This window comes from Neophocaena asiaeorientalis, unplaced genomic scaffold, assembly GCF_003031525.2.
Source record: "Neophocaena asiaeorientalis asiaeorientalis breed wild unplaced genomic scaffold, Neophocaena_asiaeorientalis_V1.1 scaffold10, whole genome shotgun sequence".
In the NCBI taxonomy this organism is placed as follows: domain Eukaryota; kingdom Metazoa; phylum Chordata; class Mammalia; order Artiodactyla; family Phocoenidae; genus Neophocaena; species Neophocaena asiaeorientalis.
Window position 1 is genome coordinate 3,487,667 of NW_020172817.1, and position 24,085 is coordinate 3,511,751.

Here is a 24,085-nt window from a genome sequence, read left to right on the forward strand (position 1 = left end):
AGACAGTTCATCACCGTTCCTGCTGCCAGCCCCAGGGCAGTGCATGTTGTGTGTCCTTCCCTTCCCTCCACTTCCAGGTCCTCAGTTTATTTCCCAGCATATGTTGCATAGAGTGGTTACCCACATGTTTCCCAGTTAGAGATGGTGCCTGGGCCATCAGCTACCCTGTGGAGGCTGGACACAAATGCACACATGTGCGCACACACACACACCACCCAGGGAGCTGATACAACACCTCCTCATCCAGCCCAGCAGGGAGAAGTCCAACACTGCTCCAAATGCTTCCAACCCAGCTGTTACAGGTACGGTCACGGTTTTCAAAAGCTGCAGGAAAACTGAATATTACCCTCCACAAAAGATATCACGTTTAGAACTCAGTATCATGCAGACCCTTAAACTGAGGATCCTCCCTGTGCTTCTTGAAGGCAATACCCAGGAATTCAGAGGCAAAAAATCATAGAAAGATCAAAGAACTGAAGAAAATAACCATAATCATACAGCTTCCAGAGAGTGAGGCACACAACTTACCCAATACGCTTTTTAATAGCAAAGGTTAAATACAGTCCTAGAAAACAGTGGAAAGAGAATCAAAGAAGCATTTTTAAATGTGCTCTTGTTTAGCGTGTGTAAGAAATCTGTGTCCACCTTCTGTTTTCTTTTCTTTTGTCAGTGTGTTGCATACAGTGGTTACCTAGGTGTTTTCCGGTAGGAGGAACCGTTAATGCCATCAGGTAAATCCACCTTGTGGAGGTCAGAATATGTGATGTCCTGACTGCTCGTCCTGAGAGGTGGACCTGGGCTCTGTCACCTGTGCACTGAGAAAATGAGCACTGTCTATTATGCTTCTATCTGGAAAAAACTAGACCCATAATATGAGACCATTCTGTGGCAAACAACCCTGAAACACATTTTAATGTAACTAATACCCACATCAAATTCATTTTTTAATATTTTAAAATTTTCACTGATTGAAAAACAGTGGCAAAATGGATTCATGCAAATAAATAGTCAAACAACACATTCTTTAAATTTTTTTTTAGATAAGCAAAAAATGGATAGCATCTTTCATAACGACGAGGTTCTTCCGCTTACGAGTTCGGAAAAAACTCCGTATCAATTTAGCCCAGTTGCTAAAAATTCTGTTTCATATGAACATCACACATTTTCCCATTTTTCTCTCCTGAAAATGCACTGTGACCAAAATGTATGAAACATTGACTGGGCCTACACCAAAAGGATCTTCCTAAGAAAATGGCAAAACAAAAATGAAAAATTTTTTCATAGTTATATAGTTTTTTTTTGAAGCATAAAAGCAGACTTTTTTTTTTTTTTTTTTTTTTTTTTTTTTTTTTTCGGGGGGCTCTCACCCCAGACATTTTTAAAATGCATGAAATCCCATGGCCCCTTCCCCCAACGTTTGCAACAGAGCTCATATATTTTTGTATTTTCTATTTTTGAAAAGGAGAAAAAATATTAAGAGAACTTAAATCCAGATAGGGAAACCCGGAAGAATTATTTCACATACTTTTAACTTTCTATTTTCACAGCCACTCAAATTAGACAAATTACTGTGACAAGTGTGACTGTAAAATAATGATGGAAAGAAGTGATAATCTTACAAAACATAGAATTCTGATTAGAGCAGATCATAAATCAATTAAATTGAAGTGATTTCCACTCTGGCTTTTAAGAATCAAAGCAAAGGTCTAAAAATCAATTTACCCAATTTGCACATTACCTTAACTGAATTTCAAGAATGATCTAATCCCCATATTTGAATGAACAGGCACAAAATTAAAGCTGGATTGCTACCCGATTCTTCACTCCATTAAGGAGAACACCCCAATCTGTTTGCCACAGAATGCTGGTAAAAACAACGCTAAGGCACAAAACACAAGGGAATACAATCCAGTTGTAAAAGCTATTTATCCGTCAGTCTGGGGATAATTAACCCAGAGGAGATAATTCTTATTTGAAACACACCAAGTCAAAGAATACCCAAAGAGAAGATACACACAACAGAAGTAAAGCATCATCATTAATGCATATCCTGTAGTGCAGATCAAGAGCAATCAAACAACTGACATGGCCAACACCAGGCTCTGAGTGCGTTTCCCAACAAGCAGCAGAAATTGAGCCTCTGAAACAAGGACTGGAAATGTTGTTTCCACAACACCCTGCACACTAGGAAAGTAGGCTCTATACAGTGCCATGAGAAAATCGGCTGACACCTCACAAGTCTTTCATTATAAACGGCATTCGTGTCTTCCATGGACCTTCATTCAACAATGCGTTTAGAAAGAACTCTTCTTCAGAAAAGAAGTCATTTAAATGTGTTTCACCTTAAAATAAAAGGAGCCGATTCCATAATTGTGTCAACTTTCCACTAAATAACTACAATAGAAACAATGATTTCCACACTCGAACGAGTAAGTAATAACTGAAAAGCTTCTCAACTATTGGGAAGCAATTAAATTCCAACATGTGCTACTACATATAGTCAAATTCTTTATCAAGAATATCAGTGCAACCAATCTTTGTTCTGACAAGCAGGACTTTTCACTTACTCTTTAAAGAATCAAACAAACCTCTTTTCCTACTCCCCAGGTAGTGGGAATAGTTCAAGTTCTACAAATCCCATGACTATGACCTTCCCACTATCAAAATCCTGAATTCCAGGTGTGCCTATTTTGAAAGTTCTTGCAGGAACTTTCAACTGCAGCATAAAGATTTTACAATCATAATGTTTTTCATACTGAAAAACAAGATATGTCATTCATAAACACTTCCCAAAAGTCTGCCTGTTATATTTTCACAAAATAACAGCATTTACCTTAAACCACATCAAAACAACTTTAGTAGATGGTGACAGCAATGCAACAAAAAAGAAACCTGGGAAAACCTTGGCTTTCTCATGTTTAAGAGTCTCATATGCTTCCACTCAGTAGAACAAAACTGAAACTCACACCTTTTACGTGTCTTCCAAATACAGCCAGCACTGTGACCAGAGGGCAAGAGATAATGAAGAGCAGATGCCTACCTTCACTGGTAGCCACATTCTTCTGGGCTTGGGTCGGCGTGTGATCTGTACTTGAACTCACGTCGGATGAGATGCTTGAGCTGCCTTTGCCTAGAGAAAACAGGAATGAGCAGCTTTTGAGTTTTGTAATTTCAGAACTGGACCGTGCCTTTCACTCCATCCCTTACCAAGCCATGTCACTTGTTTCCAAGAAAGAAGCCATAATACCAAGAAAGGAGTTCATTAGGTTCCTTGCCTTAGGCATTAAATATCTTTTGGGAAATATCTGACCCAAGTCATAGTAGAACTAAAGCCCTATTATAATATGGCTTGACTATAAATTCAGACAAGATTATAAAACATAGTCAAATATGATAACGTAATCTTGTTTTGGCATACATGTGGATAAGAGAGTCCATGTGGGAAACACATCTACGGTAGTAAGTTTTTCTTTGCAACTATAAACTATACGTTTCCTAATAAAGGATAAAGAAAAATCTAAGAATGAGGCATTAGCCAAGGAGCAAGAGCCTGCTGGCTCCAAACAGCTGCATCACCTTAAAAAACAAATTCCCTGCTTTAATGGGTTCTTCATTAAAACCAAACAAACAAACAAAAAAAACCCACTATGTTTTTCTAATGCAGGACTTCTCAAATGGGGGTGCCTCTCCCTCAAGTGGACATCTGGTAATGACTGGTGGTATTTTTAATTGTCACAACTGGGGAAGGTGTGCTACTGGGTTCTAGTGGGTAGAGGCCAGGGATGCTGCTCCATATCTTACAACACATACAACGGCACCTCATAAGAAAGAATTATGCAGCCCAGAACATCAATTTGCTGAAGTTGAGAAATCCTGGTCTAAATAACCTCACCTCAGCTCACAACTGAGTTTCTACTCTTCTAAATTTTAATTTGAACATATACATTAATATTGCAGACATTCTGCAAATGCACATGAAAGTCTACAAATATGAACCACACTCACTGCCTCGGGAGGGAAGTGCCAATGACCATGGTGGACAGCATTCTAAGATGATCCCCATGGTACCTGCTACAGGCTGAATGTTTATGTTCCCTAAAACTCATATCTTAAAACCTAATCCCCAATGCCATCCATGGTATTAGGAGGTGATTAGCCTTTGGAGGTGATTAGGTCATAAGGGTGGAGCCCTCATCAATGGGATTAGTGCCCTTATTGAAGAGACCCCAGAGAGCTCCCTTGCCCCTTCTACCATGAGGACACAGGGAAAAGATGGCTGTCTACGAACCAGGAAGCAGGTCCTCACCAGACACGTTGATCTCAAACTTTTCAGCCTCCAAAACTGTGAGAATGAAATATCTGTTGTTATAAGCCACCTAGTCTACGGTATTTTGTTGTAGCAACCTGGACAGGCTAAGCCAGTGTCCATGCCCTTGGTAACCTGCATGGAGTGGGGTGAGATTACAGGGTGCTACAACAGGGTGCACGTCAGTTGGCCCTCACTTGCTCTGACTATATCATTCACGCGCTTTCAGTCTGCTCTTCTTTTATTCCTTATTGACCTATAACCACTGAAGGAGAGCTCCCTCCTTAAAAGCCAGGTGCAAACTTGGGCAATGAAGTCTTGTGGGAGGACTCTGCTACAGAGAGGACCGGTATGCAAGCATCATCTTTAAGATCATCATAAAAATTAAAGCACAAAAGAAAACAACAAATTTCAGACAGATCTGAAAATGTGTGGGCAGATCCCTCAGAAGACCACGATCTGCAGTACAGGAAATGCTGGTCTGTGAAGAAAGGGAAGAAGATTGGGGAAACAAATACTGTTATTAATGATTTTTCTAATAAATAGCTAACACTGAGCACATAGTCTAGTAAATACTTTAGATGCTTCATCGTATTATACACTGTGCCCTACAACTGTGTGTCTCAACCTTTGTTTCATGATTGCCCTCCCTCCAAGGAAACTTTTGTAGACATTTTTCCTTATCACCCTCCAACTGAAATTGTAATACCACAGATGTCCTACAGATTTGTTAGGTACTGTGTGTGTATATATATATCTGCTTTTTATATAAAAAGAGTAAGATTTTCACTCCCCTCCACCCCAAGAACCAACTTTTGTCCCCTTGGGGGTGATATCACCTCCATTAAGAATGTATGCCTTTTGATAAGTAAAGCATTTTTAAATGCCTGAGTATTTAATGAATCAACTAATTAAGGAAAGCAAGGTAACAGAGAGATCGATACAGTCCATTCTTGTTAAGTTCCATGAAGTCTCTGTAAACACTGAATTAACAACAGGGAATCATTGCTCTGAGGGGAAACACAGGATTAGGTGTCTGTGAGCCTCTGATCACATTGTTGTCAACCCATCAATATGTAAACTTGTTTTATGCGTGTTTTAAAACACACCCTGGAGTCTGGGATTGACATGTACACACTGCTATATTTAAATTAGATAACCCACAAGGACCTACTGTATAGCACACGGAACTCTGCTCAGTATTCTGTAATAACCTAAATGGGAAAAGAATTTGAAAAAGAATAGATACATGTATATGTATAACTGAATCAATTTGCTGTACACCTGAAACTAACACAACATTGTTAATCAGCTATGCTCCAATATAAGATTAAAAAAATTTAAAAAAAGAAAAGAAAATAGACACCTTACTTAATATATATTGTTCATACATTAACATTGAACTCAAGGCCGACAGCACTGCGACTCAAGCCTAAAGGAAGCTGACCTAACACAGGTAAAGCCTATCACAGCCTTCCCGCACTTAGGAACACTAGACACCTAGTTCTTCAGCATTACACATTTCAAATCGTGAATTCACCAATAAAAACATAAAAATGTGAAACACGTGGCGCTGCAGAGACTATAAGGACCTTTACTTGCAGGATGAGAGCTGAAACAAGAAGTCAGCCTTGTTCGACCTCAGCTGGGATCCTGCACGCCCGGCCACTCAAATTCTTCACCCTCTGTGCACATCCGAGGATGACCATGAAAGCATCGCGAGTCCCCTTCTGGGGTTACAAATAAATTTCAGCTAGTAGGCAAATCTGAAAATATGGGATCCACAAATAGTGAGGATCAACTACATATAATCTTGTATTAAATCTGGTTTCACAGCTTGTAACCAGCTTTCACGTTCACTTAAGTGGGTAGGGTGTAGGATCTAGAGTCAGGAGGCCGGGGTTTATACCTGGATTTGCCACTTACTAGTATTGAGCAAATGATAAAACCCCTCGATGCTTTAGTGTTTTCAGCTATAAACAGGGTGGGGTGAGATTACATAAAATAATGCAGATATATCACTTAGAAGAGTGCATTTAGAAAATACTCAATAAATCTTAGTATAGTGGGTTTCATATTTTGGATACTATTAATATGCTCTTCTCTTCTGCCTTGCTTCTGGAAGCATAACCATCTCCCCAGTGAGTTCAAGTGGAAAGGGAAAAGGTGTGTGTGTTGTGGGCAGGAGGAGAGGGGGCACTTACAGAAGAACTGTCACAGGAGGAACTCAGAAGGAAAGAACAAGGGGATACTTGGTTTCTAATAGTCAAAAACAAATCTGTTGTGTGACAATGTTTCTGTAAGCTAAGTTATTATCTTAGGAAGGGACTGCCAACATATCTCACCTCCTTTAGCAAATCAAGGGCCAGACCTGTCAGATTAGATGCTGGAGTTTTATATAAGGGAAATCCAGACCAGAGGGAGGTGGTGGGAAGATAGGGCAGGAAGCCCAGCCTAGGGAAATAACTGGAAAGGACCAGGCAAAAGGGAAGCACAGGTAAGACATACCCAGACTGCATCCTGTTTCTCTCTCTGGGCTTCCTCTGAGAGAGGGGGCAGTGTGTTAGATAAAGAGCAGCTCTGGGCACAAAGGGGTGCTGTCACCTCGCTCCCTATAATTAGCACACCGGAGATCATCACCCTTAGACACCCCAGCACCAACCAGACGCAAGGCCACGTCAGGCTGCAGGGTAATCTGGCTGGACTCAGGGAGCTCCAGAGGTGCGACTTCCTGGAGTCGCCTGGGATCCCTTGTGGCAGCGACAGGACCCCAAGCAGAGGAGCGTCTGCTGGGAACCCGCCTAGGGGAGTCAGCTTAGCGGATGTGATGCTTCTACAGCCAGAACAAGAGCTGATCACCACGGAGGGCTGCAGGGGAAGCACAGCCAGACCTGAGAAAACACTAATACCAGCAAGAACTGAGGTGCGCTGGTTTCAAAATATATCTGTGACAGCTCCACTACAAAAGGCAGAGCTTCATCTCCCCTGCCCTTAAATGGGAAACGGGGCGGGGGTGGGGGAGGGCTCAGCCACCTATGTTTCCACATGCCCTCCAGGTGATTCAGACCTGCCATATGGTCTGAGAAGCAGCCAGGAGCTTCTCCTGGTGACCGATGCCTTGACCTCCACAGGAAGCTGTACCAAGAACCCAGGAGGACCAGGCAAAGTGCTCAGCGCGGTGACCGTCACACACACAAGTGATTAATAGACATCAGCCGCCCTGTCCTGTATCCATCACGGCTGCCCACTTCTCATGCAATCGGAGTGATTTGGGTTCGAGTGTTTCGAGCACTATCTCTGGAGTCTCTGGCTTCAAACCCCAGCTCTACCATCTCCAAGCCACATGCGTATCTATGAGCAAGTCTCTCAAACTCTGAATCTTGGTTCATCTCCTGTAATGTGGAGATGGAAACCTCTTTCACTTTTTGCAAATGGGTGTCATGGTGCCCAGGCTTTGATGTCCTTCTCCAGAGAAACAGAACTGATAGGAGATGTGTAAATATCTCCTATCAGGATACATGTAATGACCAGGGAAAATTATGGCATTATTTCTATAAATATATATACATAGGGTTATTCATATATGCATATATGTAAGATATATATATAATATCAACACATATAATATATATATAGATACAGAGTCAGAAAGGGATTTAAAGGAATTGGCTAACAGGATAGTTGAAACTGACAAGTTGGAAATCTGTAGGGTAGGCAGGCCAGCAGGATGGAAACTCAGGAAGGAGTTAATGCTGCAGCCTCGAGGCAGAACTCCTTCTTTTCCAGTAAATCTCACATTTTGCTTTTAAGACCTTCAAGTGATTGAAGGCCCACGGTCCAGTCGACAGTAACCATCGAAAGTAGTCTCCTTAATGTCAACCATTGCAGGTGTTCACCACATTCACAAAACACCTTCACAGCAACACCTAGATTAGCGTCTGAGTCCACGGCTGGGTACTGCAGCCTGGCCAAGCTGACACGTACAACTGTCCATCACGACGTCAGACCCACGGGAGTTTAAAATCCATGTTTACCACTTCCATGCACCATGCCCGGGAGAAGATCTCTCAAACTCTCTGAGCTTCACTGCCTTCATCCATAAAACATGGATAAAAACAAACAAACAAAACCAACTACCTATTTTCTCTACTAAGAATAGGGGAACTGTACCGCCACCTTTCAGCGTGGGAGAGGTTGCTATGAGCTAGGGGCTGTAAAGCATTCAATCACATCCGGTCCCGGCCAGAGTCCACCATGAGTGTTTACTATCGACACCTTTATCACAGTTCAATTTGTATCAGGAAACAAGAAATGAAATTTAAAACACTAATTATTATTTTACTATTATATAATAGTAAGTGAATATTACATACGCATATAAATTCTACATGCCTTATAGATCCAGTAAAAAATCCCTCAAGCATAAACAAAGTTGGCAATTCTGCTTTCTATCCAACTGCTACATGAAAGTTTATTTGACCAATGGCCAAAACCCTCATTAGGAGTTGTTAGCATATCCAAACTGTGTCTGCTGGATTTGGTACAGTAAAATTTGGCTTTTTATTGAATTTCCTCCCAAGTGGAGGCTAGAGGCCCAAATGAGGGCAATTGAACAAACAATTAGGTATCAAATATACAAATACCAAAGCAAGCAAAGACTAATAATGCACTGAAGTTGGTAAGCATTGTCTGTTAACAGGTGAACATACACACGTGTAAATGTGAACCACTGTATGGACAAATTAGTTGGCGGGTCAATCATGTCGGTCACTTGGGGCACACTGTTAACCCGGGAATGTTAGCAGAAGGATGTGCTTCCACTCACTGATTCCTTCAGGCTTTCTGTTAGAGGGTGACAGGTTTTCCCAATGTCTGAAGAGGAGAATGTTCATTAAATGGGGATCCTATTAGAATAGGATTTTAAGTCTCTTCTAATATAAAAATCCCCATATATAAAATTGCAACACTAAGTTTCTTCTCTCTTCTCTTTCCCAGTGCCCAGGCTGACTGTGCAAATGCAGATGTTTAAAACAAGACAGTCAGACATTCTGTTGTTATTTATTGATAACATGAGGAAGGTAAAGGGGAAAACACAAAAGATCAATCAAGACGTAACAAAAAAATGAATCAGTGGGGTCCTATGATTTCTAACATTCTTAAAGAGTCCAAGAAATCCCTTGCAAAATTGATTCCCTTTATCAATTCCAGACTATATGCACTGAACTCATTCCTGCAGATTTCAGCCACAGACCTCGGAGAGGAAATCTACAAAGGAGCACGTGGAGCCACGTGGTGAGGGCCTTAGCCCCTTATTTCCTGTTTCTCTCCCGCACCTTGTTTCCAAGTGGCTGCCGGTACACCATAAGAGTCTGCTTTAATATTAAATGTCCACACCAAAGGAAAGAGAGTTTCTCTTTTTTTTTTTTTTTTCTGTATCTCAGAATTAGATCACGGGAGCAGTGGGTCATGTTTGTGTGTTGAATTCACTGTTACTTTCCTGACTGTTATCTTGAGATAGTTTCTTATCTTCTTTGATCCACAGTTCAAATGTCTGTATATACAGAATAATAATATTAGTTACCTCAAAAAATGATCTGGATTAATCCCTGGCCCAGGTGCATATTAGTTTTTGGAAAGAAACTCAACACATACTGTGAACACGTATTAGCTCTTGCAGGCCAGCGGGGATTTAATAGATGAGTTCTTCAGAGTTGGAGACGCTGAACTAGAGTGAAACGAGGAGGAATCAAGTCCTGAGCCCCTGCCTCACTTTACTGTGAGTGAAGAATAGTAGATGATGTCCTTTGCTTTGCTTCTCCATTTTTTGTTCTTTCCTGGTGAAGATTGGAAATACAGTCTCAGGAGGACAAGAAGAAGAAAGGAAAGGAAAGGAAATAGAGAACTCTCAGTCATGTTTTGATTTTTTTTTTCCCTTTCAAGCCATTTAATGTCTTAACTGGAACTTTCTTTACTCCAGTTTCCAAAGCACCTAACAAGTGACCTCAGGGCCACTGAGCAGGCCACACATGCTGTAACTGGGGGGCAGTCCAGGCAGAAACAGGAAACAAGACCCGTTAACTGAGCATTTCCTTCACCCTGCCCGTGTGCTGGGCCCTTCCCCTGCAAGGCCACAGTTCTCATAGGTTTATGTCCAGCCTGAGAAAAGCCAAGGATGCTTTTCGACATTTAGCTCATTGCTGAGAGATGCAAGATCTGGTTCAGGGTGCTGGCATTTTTTTCATTATTTTAAAAACATATATAACATAAAATTTGCCATCTTAACTATTTTTTCATGTACAATTCAGTGGCATCCATTACATTCAGAGTGTTGTACACCCACCACTACTGTTTACAAACTTTTCCATGACCTGACACAGAAATTCTGTACAATTACCCAGTAACTCCCCATTCCTCTGTCCTCCAGCCCTTGGTAACCTCTAACCTGCTTTCCATCTCTACAAATAAGCTTATTCTAGAGATTTCATATAAATGGAATCATACAATCTTCATCCTTTTGTGTCTGGCTTTTTGTACGTATCATGTTTTCAAAGGTTCATCCAGATTGTAGCCTGTATCAGTACTTCATTCCTTTTAATGGGTGAATAGTATTCCATTGTGTGTATGTACCACTTTGGGGGGTATATTGATGGCCACTTGGGGTGTTTCCACCTTGTAGCTACTGTGAATGATGCTGCCATGACAGAGTGCTGGATTCAATACTTGTGGTTTTTAACTTTGAAACTTCTAGAGCTGCTTGTTTCCAGCTGAAATCAGATCCTGAGGGCTGCGGCTGGAGCAGGCGAACAAAGTACACAGAGTTCTTCCAGGAGAGGAATAGGGACAACCCCACGGCTGAGTCAGCAGCTCCTCTGGAGCCATTTACTTACAATCCTGCAGCAGCTTCCAGGATGGGCTGCCAACCAGCCCACATCACAGACGCTAATGGAGCAGCACAGGGCTTTGAGACCCAAACACACACCTGCTGCACAAAGCTTGGCTCTTCCAAAGCCCGTGGGGCTTTGATTGGAGCTGGACAGCCAGGAGAGGCCTGGGGACGTCCCCTTTGCCCTCTTCCTGGGGATGGTCCACATTCTCTCTAGGAAAGGCAAGAGCTTCGGCCTCAAGGCAGACAGCACAGGAGCGGAATTCCCCGCTCCAACACCACACAAGTGAAACCATGACGTGAAATGCAAGGCTGGGCTTAACCACACATGACCCTGCAGGGTATCTAGTCATTTAAGTGACATTAGCTTATAAGCCAAAGGCTAAAGAGAGAAAGAATTAAATAGAAATGATTTAAGTGATCAGCAATCATTCCACATTCTAGTGTCACGCTCTTTTTACCCTGGTGAGGAAAGAAGATTTTCTTAGACAAAAATGTGAATTAAAGCCAATCTTTTCTGCATTACTCCCAGAGTCTGTGATTAGTAAAAAGAAAAAGAAGGAAGGCACATGATTCCGACACAGTCCTCTTAAACGAATCCATGGAAGGCAGCAGGATGGCTGCAAGTGTTACTAAAGCCGGAGGTGCGGCCCAGGGCGTGGAGCCTGACTGCCCACTGCTTGGGCCCACATCTTGGCTTTGCCACTAACTAGCTGGTTGAGGTGGAGGAAGTTTTTCTACTTTCTGGTGGTGTACTGGGAAATATAAACTCATAGAAACACCTATGAGAATAAAATGAGGTCAACTCTAGGGCTTCCCCGGTGGTGCAGTGGTTGAGAGCCCGCCTGCCGATGCAGGGGACACGAGTTCGGGCCCCGGTCCGGGAAGATCCCACATGCCGCGGAGCGGCTGGGCCCGTGAGCCATGGCCGCTGAGCCTGCGCGTCCGGAGCCTGTGCTCCGCAACGGGAGAGGCCACAGCAGCGAGAGACCCGCATACCGCAAAAAAAAAAGAGGTCAATTCTATAAGGCATATATATAATAGATACTTAATAGATGTTAGCTATTATTAACCATCCTCCCTACTTTTATTCTTAATCAATAATTCAATTTAATTCAGCAACTACATGCTAAACCTACTGCATGTGAAGGATTATGATTAGCAGTAGAAAAAACAAGACCGTCTATACTGGGTGAGGATATAAAACACAGACACAGAAACAGAATTGAACATAAATGCAGTAGGTTTAAGTTTTTAAATAGGATCACTAAGTGATATTCCCAAATACTAAATGATTCACAAAATTTCATCGCTTTTTAGCGTGACTTTTTTCTTTTATAATGATGTTAAAAAATATGTAGGTTGATTATAAACAAACTCATGTCTTTCTTCTCCACTGGATTCTCAACTTCACAAGGGTAGATTCCATACCTATTTTGTTCACTGCTCTACTCTCCAAAGCAAGCACTGTGCTTGGCATATTATGGTCAATCAGTACACGTGTGTTGAATGAATTGGCATAGGACTGAAGGACTGACTGAGTGAGTAAACTGGAAATTTACTCCTAATGAGATAGCCCTGTTCTCGTAATATTTCCTAAAAAGCACTATCCCTTCCTTACGGGCACCAGTTATATCTATGTTACTCCAAAAGTTAGTCTTTACATAATGGTTATGTGTTGAGCATGCAAAACAGAGCTTAACAAAATTCATACAGATCCCCGGTGACGACATACTGTATAGTACTCTGTATTAGCTTCCTAGGGCTGCTGTAACAAATTACCACTACCTGGATGGCTTAAAACAAGAGAAGTGTATTGTCTCACAGTCTTGGAAGCTAGAAGTCTGAAATCGAGGTGCCAGCAGGGCCGTGCTCCCTCCAAGGGCTCTAGAGAGAATCTCCTCCATGCCAAGAATCTCTCTTGGCTTCTGGCAGTTGTCAGCAATCCTTGGCATTCCTTGGTTTGTGGCAGCGTACCTCCAACCTCTGCCTGTCATCAAATGGCCATCTTCCTTCTATGTGACTCTGTATCCCTTCTTGGAAGGACGCCAGCCTTATGGAATGAAGGGCCCACCCTACTCCAGTGTGCCCTCATCTTAATAATTACACCTGCAACGACCCTATTTCCAAATAACGTCACATTCTGATGTTTCAGGAAGGAAGGGGGAGGACCCAGTAGATTCAACCCAGTAGATTCCCCAACGCCATTTTCTGCAGAATGAAGCAGAAAGCAGAAAATCCTACCCTGAGTCTATCATCTGAGCATTTACTCAAGTCTCACTGCATGGCAGTATTATGAGAGGAGAAGGAAGATTAGCCATAAGGTTTAATGTATCATGGAATGCAGAAGACCTAAAAGAGTCTTCCAGCACGCGAAAAAGCAAGCACTTGGCACTCCATCACGGGTGGTTTTAAGTTGAAAAGGCCAGGCAGTATTTCACAAAAGGCACCAAGGCGGAGCCTGCTCCCCCCGAGCGTCACACCCACCTAAAACGGCCTTCAGGCAATTCCTCCAGAGTTAACACAGATGTCAGCTGACACTAAGACGGATGATACTGCCGCTGCTGACAGATGGTGCTTCACAGCTGGGTTTCTGAGCAGAGTAATGAGAGGATCAGACCATGGACAGGCTAAAGGGTAGTGCGTCAGCACAAGAATTTCCATCACACCGTAAGTCATTCACAAGACAGTTTCATGCTAGTAACAGCCTCACTACAATTTGAACCAATGATTTTCCTCCAAAGTTCTGAAGGATTGCTACGTCCCAAAGATCATGAGAAGACCGTGCTTGGCTTAATCCAGATGGGCAGGGAAAGACAAGGTTCTTTCTGAAGTTCAAGGCTGTTTCAGCAGGATCTGAGGGCAAATTCAAAGACACACGCTTGTTTCCTGGCATCAGGGGGCTCAAGTGACAAAGTCGTAGGTGCCTCTTCTTGATCCACGCACTCATTCATTCAACATCCCGTGTGCCGGACACCATGTCCAACACAATTCCATCATCAAGCCATCTCGGCGACAGAGGTTACGTTACTGCAGGACATGGAGGACAGGGAAAGAGTGGAGAAAATACCAACTTCATCTTCCAACAGAAAGTGTCGTAAAGGGACAGGCAGCAATATTTTGTGGCTTTAGGTGACCCAAACCCAGACAATTACAGACCTTTGCACCCTATAGCCACTCATTGATTTTAGGGATTTTATACAAAGCATGTTTACTTGTGTTTACCTTAATTGTCTGTGATGATCTATCCAAATTCGTGGAAATTCTGAATAATAAATCTTAAAAGGCATTGACTCGCCTCCTTTCACACATAAGCAGTAAGTCTACCAACGGTGAAAGGGGAAAAAAAGGGCTATACATTTCAGATCTTAATCTTATTTAATACAAGACAATCTTAGGATCTTATTATGTTTCCCATCCCACACGGCCCATTTATTAGAAAGTCATGAGCAGAAATCTATTGTCAAAATTCTGTAAAGGGAATTAAGAGAGATCCAAACAGCCCTGCTTGGCAAAGAAGATTACAACAGCAGGTTTTCCTGCCACAGAGAAGACACAAGGCACTAAATACCGTTAAGAAATCACTTAAGTGAAGAAACCAGAATTCATCCGCTCAGATCCACACTTACTCCCTGACTAGCTGGGTGGTCCTGAAGCCACTCAAGACTTTTCAGCAACAATCAGTGCAGCATATCAGACCGGGGAGAGGAATATCGGAGGAGGTCCTCTTCAAGATCCCTTTCGACTCCCACATTCTCTATTCCTCCCTGACTCAAAAAGTTACCAACCCTTAGGGCTTCCCTGGTGGCGCAGTGGTTGAAAGTCCGCCTGCCGATGCAGGGCACGCGGGTTTGTGCCCCGGTCCGGGAGGATCCCACATGCCGCAGAGCGGCTGGGCCCGTGAGCCATGGCCGCTGGGCCTGCGTGTCCGGAGCCTGTGCTCCGCAACGGGAGAGGCCACAACAGTGAGAGGCCCGCGTACTGCAAAAAAAAAAAAAAAGTTACCAGCCCTCTAGCAAAACTAAAAACCACTTTACAACCACAAACCAGGACCCTAAAAGTTAAAGGTCATGTGGAAGAGCTAGAGTTGTTAATCAACTTCCTCCTTCCTGAACTGAAAAGAAATTTATATATATATATATATATATATAAACTTATATATAAAAATTTCCTGGGTTATTTCACTGCCATGTCTTCCCGTTGGGCGTGTGACTTCTGACCTTGCATGTCCAGTGTGATCTTTCTTCATGCCCAAATGAAAGACCCAATTTTATTACCTGCCATGCTCCCTAAGAGTGTCATTATTCTCCTCCTACATCTCTTCCACCTTCCTTGGGTTGGGAGAGAAGGTTCCCTTGGAACCACAGTGGGAAGCCACCATTCTATTTGATAGGAGGAGAGGTAACCATTCCTGCCAATAGGGATCTCTGAGCACAAAGCAACTGAGAAAATATGAATGGCAGCAACAGAGTACTTCACAGATAGCCAGAATCCTTCTAAATCAGAACTGGAAGGGAGGAGAGGCCAAAGCAGTACACTGAGTGCAGTGACTGCCCCCACCCTGAATCCATTCCATCCCCCTGCCTCTGTGTAGCTCTCTCATGATTGGGTGACAGTGAATTCACCTCTGTCTCCAGCAGGGAGCTCTGCCTGTCCTAAGCCAATCAACATGAACCCATCCTCACTGACCAGTGATTGACTAGGCAGATAGAGAGGGGCAGTTAAATGGCCAAAGTTGTCAATGGTGGGGAAACGGTGCTCTCTCTCTCTGGATTATAACCCTAGGAGTTGTTACCAACCATAGTGTATCAAAAAGGAGCGTCCACCTTACCATGAAGATGCATGCAGCAAAGCGTAAAGACAGAAAGAAATCAGGTAAGAACATCCCCAAGACATAAACCAGTTCGAATAGGTCCTGACACTCACCCTGCTACTGGATTTCTGTTATGTGAACCAATAAGGAACAAAGGAAGAGTCTGTCTGCTGCACCTGGTGATCAATGTTGGAACTGCAGAAATGTATGCTTACCAAAGATAAAACTTAGAATTCAAGAAAAAAAATTGGGAATTCCCTGGCAGTCCAGTGGTTAGGACTCTGCGTTTTCAGTGCAAGGGCCTGGTTTCTATCCCTGGTCCGGGAACTAGGATCCTGCAGGCCACTTGGTGCAGCCAAAAAAAAAGAAAGAAAAAAAAAAAGATCGTCCTAAAGGTATTTTTTCTACGTGAAAAGACTGACTCTGTGAAAGGTGGAATAAGCATAAAGTAATTATTTTAACAGTGATGAACTATAACTTTTAAAAAAGCACAACCAAGTAAAAATAAGAAGCTGTATATATAGCCACACGATAAATTTGATAAGGCTTCCAGACCCTGTGAAATAGTTTAATTTGCTCTGGGCAACGAACAGATGACTTGGTAGGTCTTTCTTCTTTTAAAAAGTTTAATTCAGCTTCCACCTACAATCTGTGTTGTATTTTTCAAAGCTTTATGCGTTGAAAAAAAATCGCTCTCCCTAAATTCTGCATTTATAGCCCTTTTATCATATAAATTGCGGTCATCACCTAACTTAAGGTTTGCAGGGGCCAGTGAAGCGAAAGGTCTGGCTTCTATAAAACGAGACACGTTAAGCAAAATAAATCTTGCCTGAAACTGGAATAGTTCTTGAATATAGCAACTTAGGATCTAATCTCTCCTCTCTTTTGAAAATATAACAGCTTTGCCTTTTAGCCAAAGTAGATCAAATACTCCACGAACAGCTGTTGTTCCTTTACTTCATTCTCTTTCTGGATGTACAGATACTTGATTAATAACTGTAAAATTCCCTAGAATTCTCGTCTCAAATTCTTCTAGAACAAAGGCATCGCCTCATCCGTGAAGGTGACAGGGACATTCTGACTCTCCCATTTTGTCCGAAGGAAGAACAGGTGGCGGGGATCTGACATTTCAAGCTGTGGATCAATGTCTTCCGCCACTCCAGGCCCTTCTTCATTCACCTTCTTGTAAAATTATTATACTCAGCCTAAAAACCGAATACCTTTTGTGGAACCCTGATGGAAATTCTAGGGGATGTTTATGATAGCAGTGCGTTCATAAAGACTTTGGTGGAATGCAACTTACAGGGCCTTCACTTATTTAAATAAAACGTAAACATTTCAGGCATTTGTGACGGTATTGTTTTTCTCAGTGTGATGATAGCTAAGGAAATGTTTTCGGATGTATGGTGTGAGACAGGCAGAATAATCTTGCCTGCCTCCAGATTTCTATCTTTTACAGTCAAGAGATGGCATTAAATATTTTGCCCTCTCTTCCCCCAGCCCTTTTTACCCCTCCTTCCCCATCTTCTTGAGGTGTCATAGACAGTGATAGGCACATCACCGGATCGTATCACCAGCCCAGTTTAAACCCCCTAACAGTTTCCCATTGGGTTCTGGCTTAAGCCCAAACTCTCTACTACGGCCCATGAGACTCTGTATGACAGGAGCAACTGCCCTCCTCCCAGAATGCGCCCTGAGGGTTCCCCAGAGAAGGACTCTGTCTGTGGAGATCACTGCTACCCACAGTGCCAGCTGCTTGTAGACCCTCGATACAGACCTGTTGAATGAACAAGGTAATACTATCAGGTAAACACAGACTTTGCCTTTTTAGTTTATCCAAATTATACAACTAGCAAGTTTTCAAAATACAAAGAATCAAGTCCAGAAAAATAAATTTAACATAGATCGATATGAGACAATGATTTAGTAAAGAGTCTGAATGTTGAACATTTAAAAGAAATGCCACTTGTACACTTTAAATCCATAGAAAAACTACTTAAATCTGACAGTGGTTAAGAGAAAAACAGATACCTGAGAATAGACCAGAAAATAAAATTATTTGGAGGTAGAGAAAGGGGATGCTTTTTTCATTCTTTTTGAAAAGTCCCCATTTTACTTTCTTTTTGCTTTTTTGCTTTTGTCTTTCTTTTTTTTGTTGTTGTTCGCGGACCTCTCACCGCTGTGGCCTCTCCCGTTGCGGAGCACAGGCTCCGGACGCGCAGGCTCAGCGGCCATGGCTCACGGGCCCAGCCGCTCCGCGGCACGTGGGATCCTCCCGGACCGGGGCACGAACCCGCGTCCCCTGCATCGGCAGGCGGACTCTCAACCACTGCGCCACCAGGGAAGCCCTACTCTTTCTTTTGAAGGCTGGCAAGTGTCTGAAGACCACAGAACTTAATCTGAATTCATTAGTCTGTGCTTTGATTTACCACAGTATTTGCCATTAAAAGAAGGTTTCATTTATTTACAGCATTTGACAGGAAGGAAACAATGCTGATTTTTTTAAAATGTTGCTTTGTATATTGCAATATTTTTGAAGGCAAGTTTATTATGCTTTTATTTTACCGTTTGGATATGGTGAAATATCCAATCATATCCATAAATGGTGTAATAATTAAATGTGTGCAAAACTTGCAAGGATTTTGAAATGGACCAGTCCTATACCATTTATGGCATATAAAGGTACACCAATTAAATCAGAAATACCAGTGCAACAAAATGGAGAGCCCAGAGATAAATTCGTATATAAACAGTGAAGACAGGAAAGTAACCCTGAAAATCTGTGAAGAAGGAAGAAATAATAACTGGTACTGGGACAACTAGGTACTATTTTTTTAAAAATCATATCCTCATCTTACTCAAAAAAACAAAGTATAAAACTCACAAGATATAAATTCAAAAGAAAACAGAACTAAATATTTATCAAATTTCTAGAAGGTTATAAGTCTATTAACCTAAAACCAACAGAAGAAAGTACAAAGAAAATTATCAGGACATTCAACCATATAAAAATTTCAAACTTCGTATAAGAAAAATAAACAAATAGCAACAAATGTAACTGAAGCCAAACAACCCTTTGGGGGAAAAAAATCACAAGGGGCAAATGTCTTTATTCTCCAAAGAACTCATACGAATCACTTGAAAGACACTAAGACTAGCATATAAGCTGGGAAAAGATGACAACAGGCTATTCACCAAAGAAACACAAATGGTGTAACAGAATTTGAAACATAGTCTAACTTGCTGGTAAAGAGACAAAACAAAACAAAAAGATACCACTTATACTCCATGCATTTGCAAAATGGTTTGAGTGAGAATATCCATTGCCTGGCTGCAAGAATAAATAGATACAAGTACTTTAAAGTATCTGGCAACATGCACATCAAAAAGCCTTGATACGATTTAAACCTTTTTATCCCAGCAAGTCCACTTCTCCTTAAATTAACAGAAGCAGTCTGCTCCTTTCTTACCCACTGTATCCTTGAACTTGTCTTTGAAAGTAAATAGACGAAAGTCAAGGAGCATGTTAAGGGGCAGGACTGGCTGGCTACATAGTCTGTGGGCCCCAGTGCAAACCGAAAATGTAGGGCCCTTATTAAGAAATGATTGGGGGCTTCCCTGGTGGCGCAGTGGTTGAGAGTCCGCCTGCCGATGCAGGGGACACGGGTTCGTGCCCCGGTCCGGGAAGATCCCACGTGCCGCGGAGCGGCTGGGCCCGTGAGCCATGGCCGCTGAGCCTGCGCGTCCGGAGCCTGTGCTCCACAATGGGAGAGGCCACAACAGTGAGAGGCCTGCGTACCGCCAAAAAAAAAAAAAAGAAAAAGAAATGATTGGGACTTCCCTGGCGGTCCAGTGGTTAAGACTCGGAGCTTCCACTGCAGGGGGCGCGGGTTCAATCTCTGGTGGGGAACTAAGATCCCAAAGGCTGTGCGGTGCAGCCAAAAAAAAAAAAGGATTAGGAATTTCAAGAGGGCAACAGCAGAGCATGGGGCCCTTTTGAACACAGGGCAGAAAACTCAAGGAGCTGGCCCTGTTAGGGGGAAATCTGTACCCACATTGCTGGGATGGGGGTAGGGGAAGGTCCATGCATGCACTGCCCTTCTGATTCTGCTTAGTGGATGAGAGCCTTGGGATGCAGTAGGAAGAGAGGGTGGGTGCTGAGAGGAAGTGACCCTTTTCTCCCTGAGGAGAGAGTGAGAGTAAGATCCTAGAGATGATGCACCTGAGTAGACACTGGTACCAAGGCCTGGGCATTTACCAGGGCAGCCCTTGACATTCTCATCTCTGCGTGGAACTTAGTCAGCATCTAGAATGGGAGTCTGGTCACTCTCCCTTGCTCCTGTGCTGCAAGGGAAGTCAGATATTTAGCCTCAGCAGCTTTGCCCACCTCCAGCCCAACCCTCTCTTGCCACTGGATGGGTAGGGTCGCCAGGCCAGCAGAGGGGCTGGCCTTGCCCCTGGAGCCTGATTTCTTGGTGTCTCTGAAATCAAGGAGGGCCATCAAAAAGGGATTTTGAGATAACGGATAATCATCAAGACTGTTTGTATGTTGTTGAATAAATTCAGCACACAAAAGTCATTTAGGAATAGCAATATATCGTGTATAAAATTTTGTGAGTATTTGAAAGTTCAATCCATCTTTATTTTAATGTAGGGAAACACATTTAAAAATACAGAAGTAAAGAATTAGTGACTACTTCTGAATAATTAGTTGCCTATTTAGAAACAAAACAAAACAAGCACTCTGTACACACAAACATACACGTATCTTCCTATTACACAAAATTAAATGATTTGTTCATCCACAGGCATCAGAATTGACCTTAAAATGTCTTTTTCTTATTACTTCAAAAGCAATCCTCAGCCATTTTGGCATGACCACACATCCTGATTTAGCAGGGGTTGAGACAAGACCCCTTGTTCTTACAGACAAGAGGGCTTCATTCTAATCCCAACTTTGTACTTGAACAAACAGTTCATATTTGTGAGCCTCTATTGCTTCTTCTATCCTGCAGGAAGATTAGGGCTGAGCACTCCCCACTCTCTCATGGCAGCCAGCCCCTACCGAGCATGTTCTGACATCTCGTTATTCTACTAAATCCTCACGGCCACCCTGTGAGACAGGACCCGTGTTACTATCCCCATGGTGCACACAAGAAACCTAAGGCGTAGATTGTGTAACCTTCCCAAAGCTTGCAAACGGAAGCATCAGGCATTAGTGACCTTGGTCACCACACTTTATTCCCTTAGATTTTTATTACAGGCTCTTGGGGAAAAGCCCAAAGGCAGGAATCAGTGCACTTGGATATGAATCCCTTTGGCATTTATCACCTCCTTGACTTTGAAAAGATGCTTAATTCTGTCTCAGTAGCCTTATTTATCAAATGAGGTCCCAGAGTGGTGAATCAATACCTTCAAAGCACCTAGTTCTATGCTTGGCCCATAGTAAGCGCTCGGTAAATGCTGCCCATTAATAATGTTCCAAGAGTGTAAATCGATACTTCAGAATTAAGGTCCTAGATCAGCACTTTGTCCAACTTATTTTGCAGTAATAATCTGTATAAAGGATTCAGACTAGGTCTCTCTAAGTGGTTCTTTTGTCCCTGTATTGGCCAATTGGATCTGCCTGTAACTCCCCAAACTCACTTCATGCCTTGTTTTCATGCTTTTGCTAGCCTAGAATGGCGTCTCTTCCCTTCCGAAACATGACCCTTATCTATTATCAACTCTTCCACAACAGCCTTCCCCAGGTCTCGGGGACCCCTCCCCACTTGGTACCATCTACAGTCATTTGGCATTTAAAATGTAATAATCACAACGGATACTTACAGCCATCACGGGAATATACCAATTTGTTTTTATGTAGACTTTCTTACTGCACTGAAGATAGAAGACGTTCCCATCTTCTTAACACACCCTGGGATCATAGCCTCTCATACACTGCCTCAGGAAACGTTTACTGCTTTAGTCTACTTTCTAGACAATGCTCTAGAAAATGGGAGATGAAAACAAGAAGGTCACAGTGGACTGCTTTGTCACGTGCAGGTTTATTTTTTAAACGTAAAGACTGACCAAGACTCTACATTCGTGTGTGCACATTGGTGCAGGAGAAAAACCAAGTAACTAAAGTTAGCGATGCAGATGGACGCAGAGAATTAGAGGAGAGACACAGCATTTCTGTTGCAATCGAGAACTTTTGTAATATGCAAAAGAGAGTCTGGCATTTTTGTCAGCAGCAGCTGGAATACACAGTGTGCCACAGTACAGGCTATTACGGTTGGTCTAAAATTCTGAAAACCGGAATTCTGGAACATGTCCACGGCCACCCGTGAGTCTCTATTTTGGACCTGCCCCTTCTCAAGCATCAGTCTCTTTGGGTCCCTTAAGCCCATCCTCAGCTTCTTTATCCAAGGCAGAGCCCACAGATGCACTGCACCGTTCCTCTCCATCCCCAGTGTGAGCTGGGAATGGCAATCCACGCTACTGTTCCTGTCTCTGAATTATATGCATTAGGAATATAGACTGTCTGGTGATGGCTTATGAGCAGTCCCATCCTTCGTGCAAAATCTACCTCCTTCAACGCCAAGGAAGGACTAGAAACGCCATTTCAAAGAGTGGATGTTAAGTTCACTGGCTTGACCTCCCAAGATCAGAACAGATACACTTTTAACCTTTTCAACTGTTTACTTTTCAAATGCCTTACGAAATTCTTCACCTCTTTGACCCATAATATGTCCTCCCTTTATATACAACCAAAACATTAAACCTCCAGCTCAGCCATCTCAGCCTCAGGATGTTTTTTTTTTCTTTTTTTTGTTTTTTTTGTTTTTTTTGTTTTTTTTTTGTTTTTGCGGTACGCAGGTCTCTCACAGACTCCAGTCCCGGTCTCTCACTGTTGTGGCCTCTTCCGTTGCGGAGCACAGGCTCCAGACGCGCAGGCTCAGCGGCCATGGCTCACGGGCCCAACTGCTCCGCGTCATGTGGGATCTTCTGGGACCCGGGCACGAACCCGTGTCCCCTGCATCGGCAGGCGGACTCTCAACCACTGCGCCACCAGGGAAGCCCCCAGCCTCATGATGTTTTATGTCCATTGCATGGTGCAGAGGTGGACGCAAATGCCTTACAACCTACCTAATCAGTCTCACTAAATCAACTCCAGGCCCACTATCCCATCAACAGCTAAATATTAAGTGTCTTATGTATATAAAACATATTATGGCATCAGACAACATAATTTAGCTTAAGGAAAAAGAATGAGTAGACTGGATCTTTAATATTAAGTTACAAAAAAACCCACCATTTTTGTAGGGGAAAAAAAGAGTCAAAAATCAACCATTTGACATGGTTCGACCTAATTATAAACATTTCTTGGGGATTACACCAAAACGTTGGTGATCAGCATGAAGTAACTAAACTTCATTGGATGGTGCCCAAGATAGAGTCCCACATACTGAATTCTTCTCTACAGCATATGGTGTCATAGTGAGCTACCAACGAACATGTTTAGAGAAGTAACATATATTTAGCCTAAAGAGAGAAAATTCACAAACCTCCAATAAGCATAAAAATATTTGTTATACTAATTAAATAAACAACAACAAAAGCTGTACATCTTTATGTCCCTCTCCTATGCTGTTTAACTTCTCACATAACTCTTGGGAAAATCGGCTTATTAATTTCTAATCTAAATCTTTGTGTCAGAAAACTTAATGAGAATTCCACGCAGAGCACAGAAAGACTAAGGTCTGCTTATTTCCAAAGAAGAGGCAAGTGACGGAAGTATTTGGAGGAAGTGGGAGAGAGGAAGGGCCACATAAGGGAACACAATGGTAAGCAAATGTTCACCAGCTAGATTCTAGGGCAGCTGACTAGTCTCCAGTCAGTCATTTTTCATTTGAAAGGCTCTAAAATGTCAAATGTTTGCTTGTATTGTTGTCCTATAAGGAGAATGGTTTGACCGCTTATCCTCGAATACTTCCCAGCATTCAAGAAAATTATACTCAAGCAGCAGTATAATGTGGAAGACACTTCCCTTGGGTTTGAATATGCGTATTTTATCCTGGAGTCTGTCATTCATCAGCAT

The 24,085-nt window shown here is 42.5% G+C and overlaps 1 protein-coding gene across 1 annotated transcript in view; it reads right to left on the minus strand.

Annotated features, from left to right (window-relative positions):
- FBXL7 (F-box and leucine rich repeat protein 7) overlaps positions 1-24,085 on the minus strand; it is a 414,974-nt gene that overhangs the window by 297,612 nt on the left and 93,277 nt on the right. Inside the window, exon 2 of the mRNA XM_024741743.1 lies at positions 3,041-3,130. Coding sequence (XP_024597511.1) covers positions 3,041-3,130 — 90 coding nt within the window. The remainder of the gene's footprint in view (positions 1-3,040; positions 3,131-24,085) is intronic.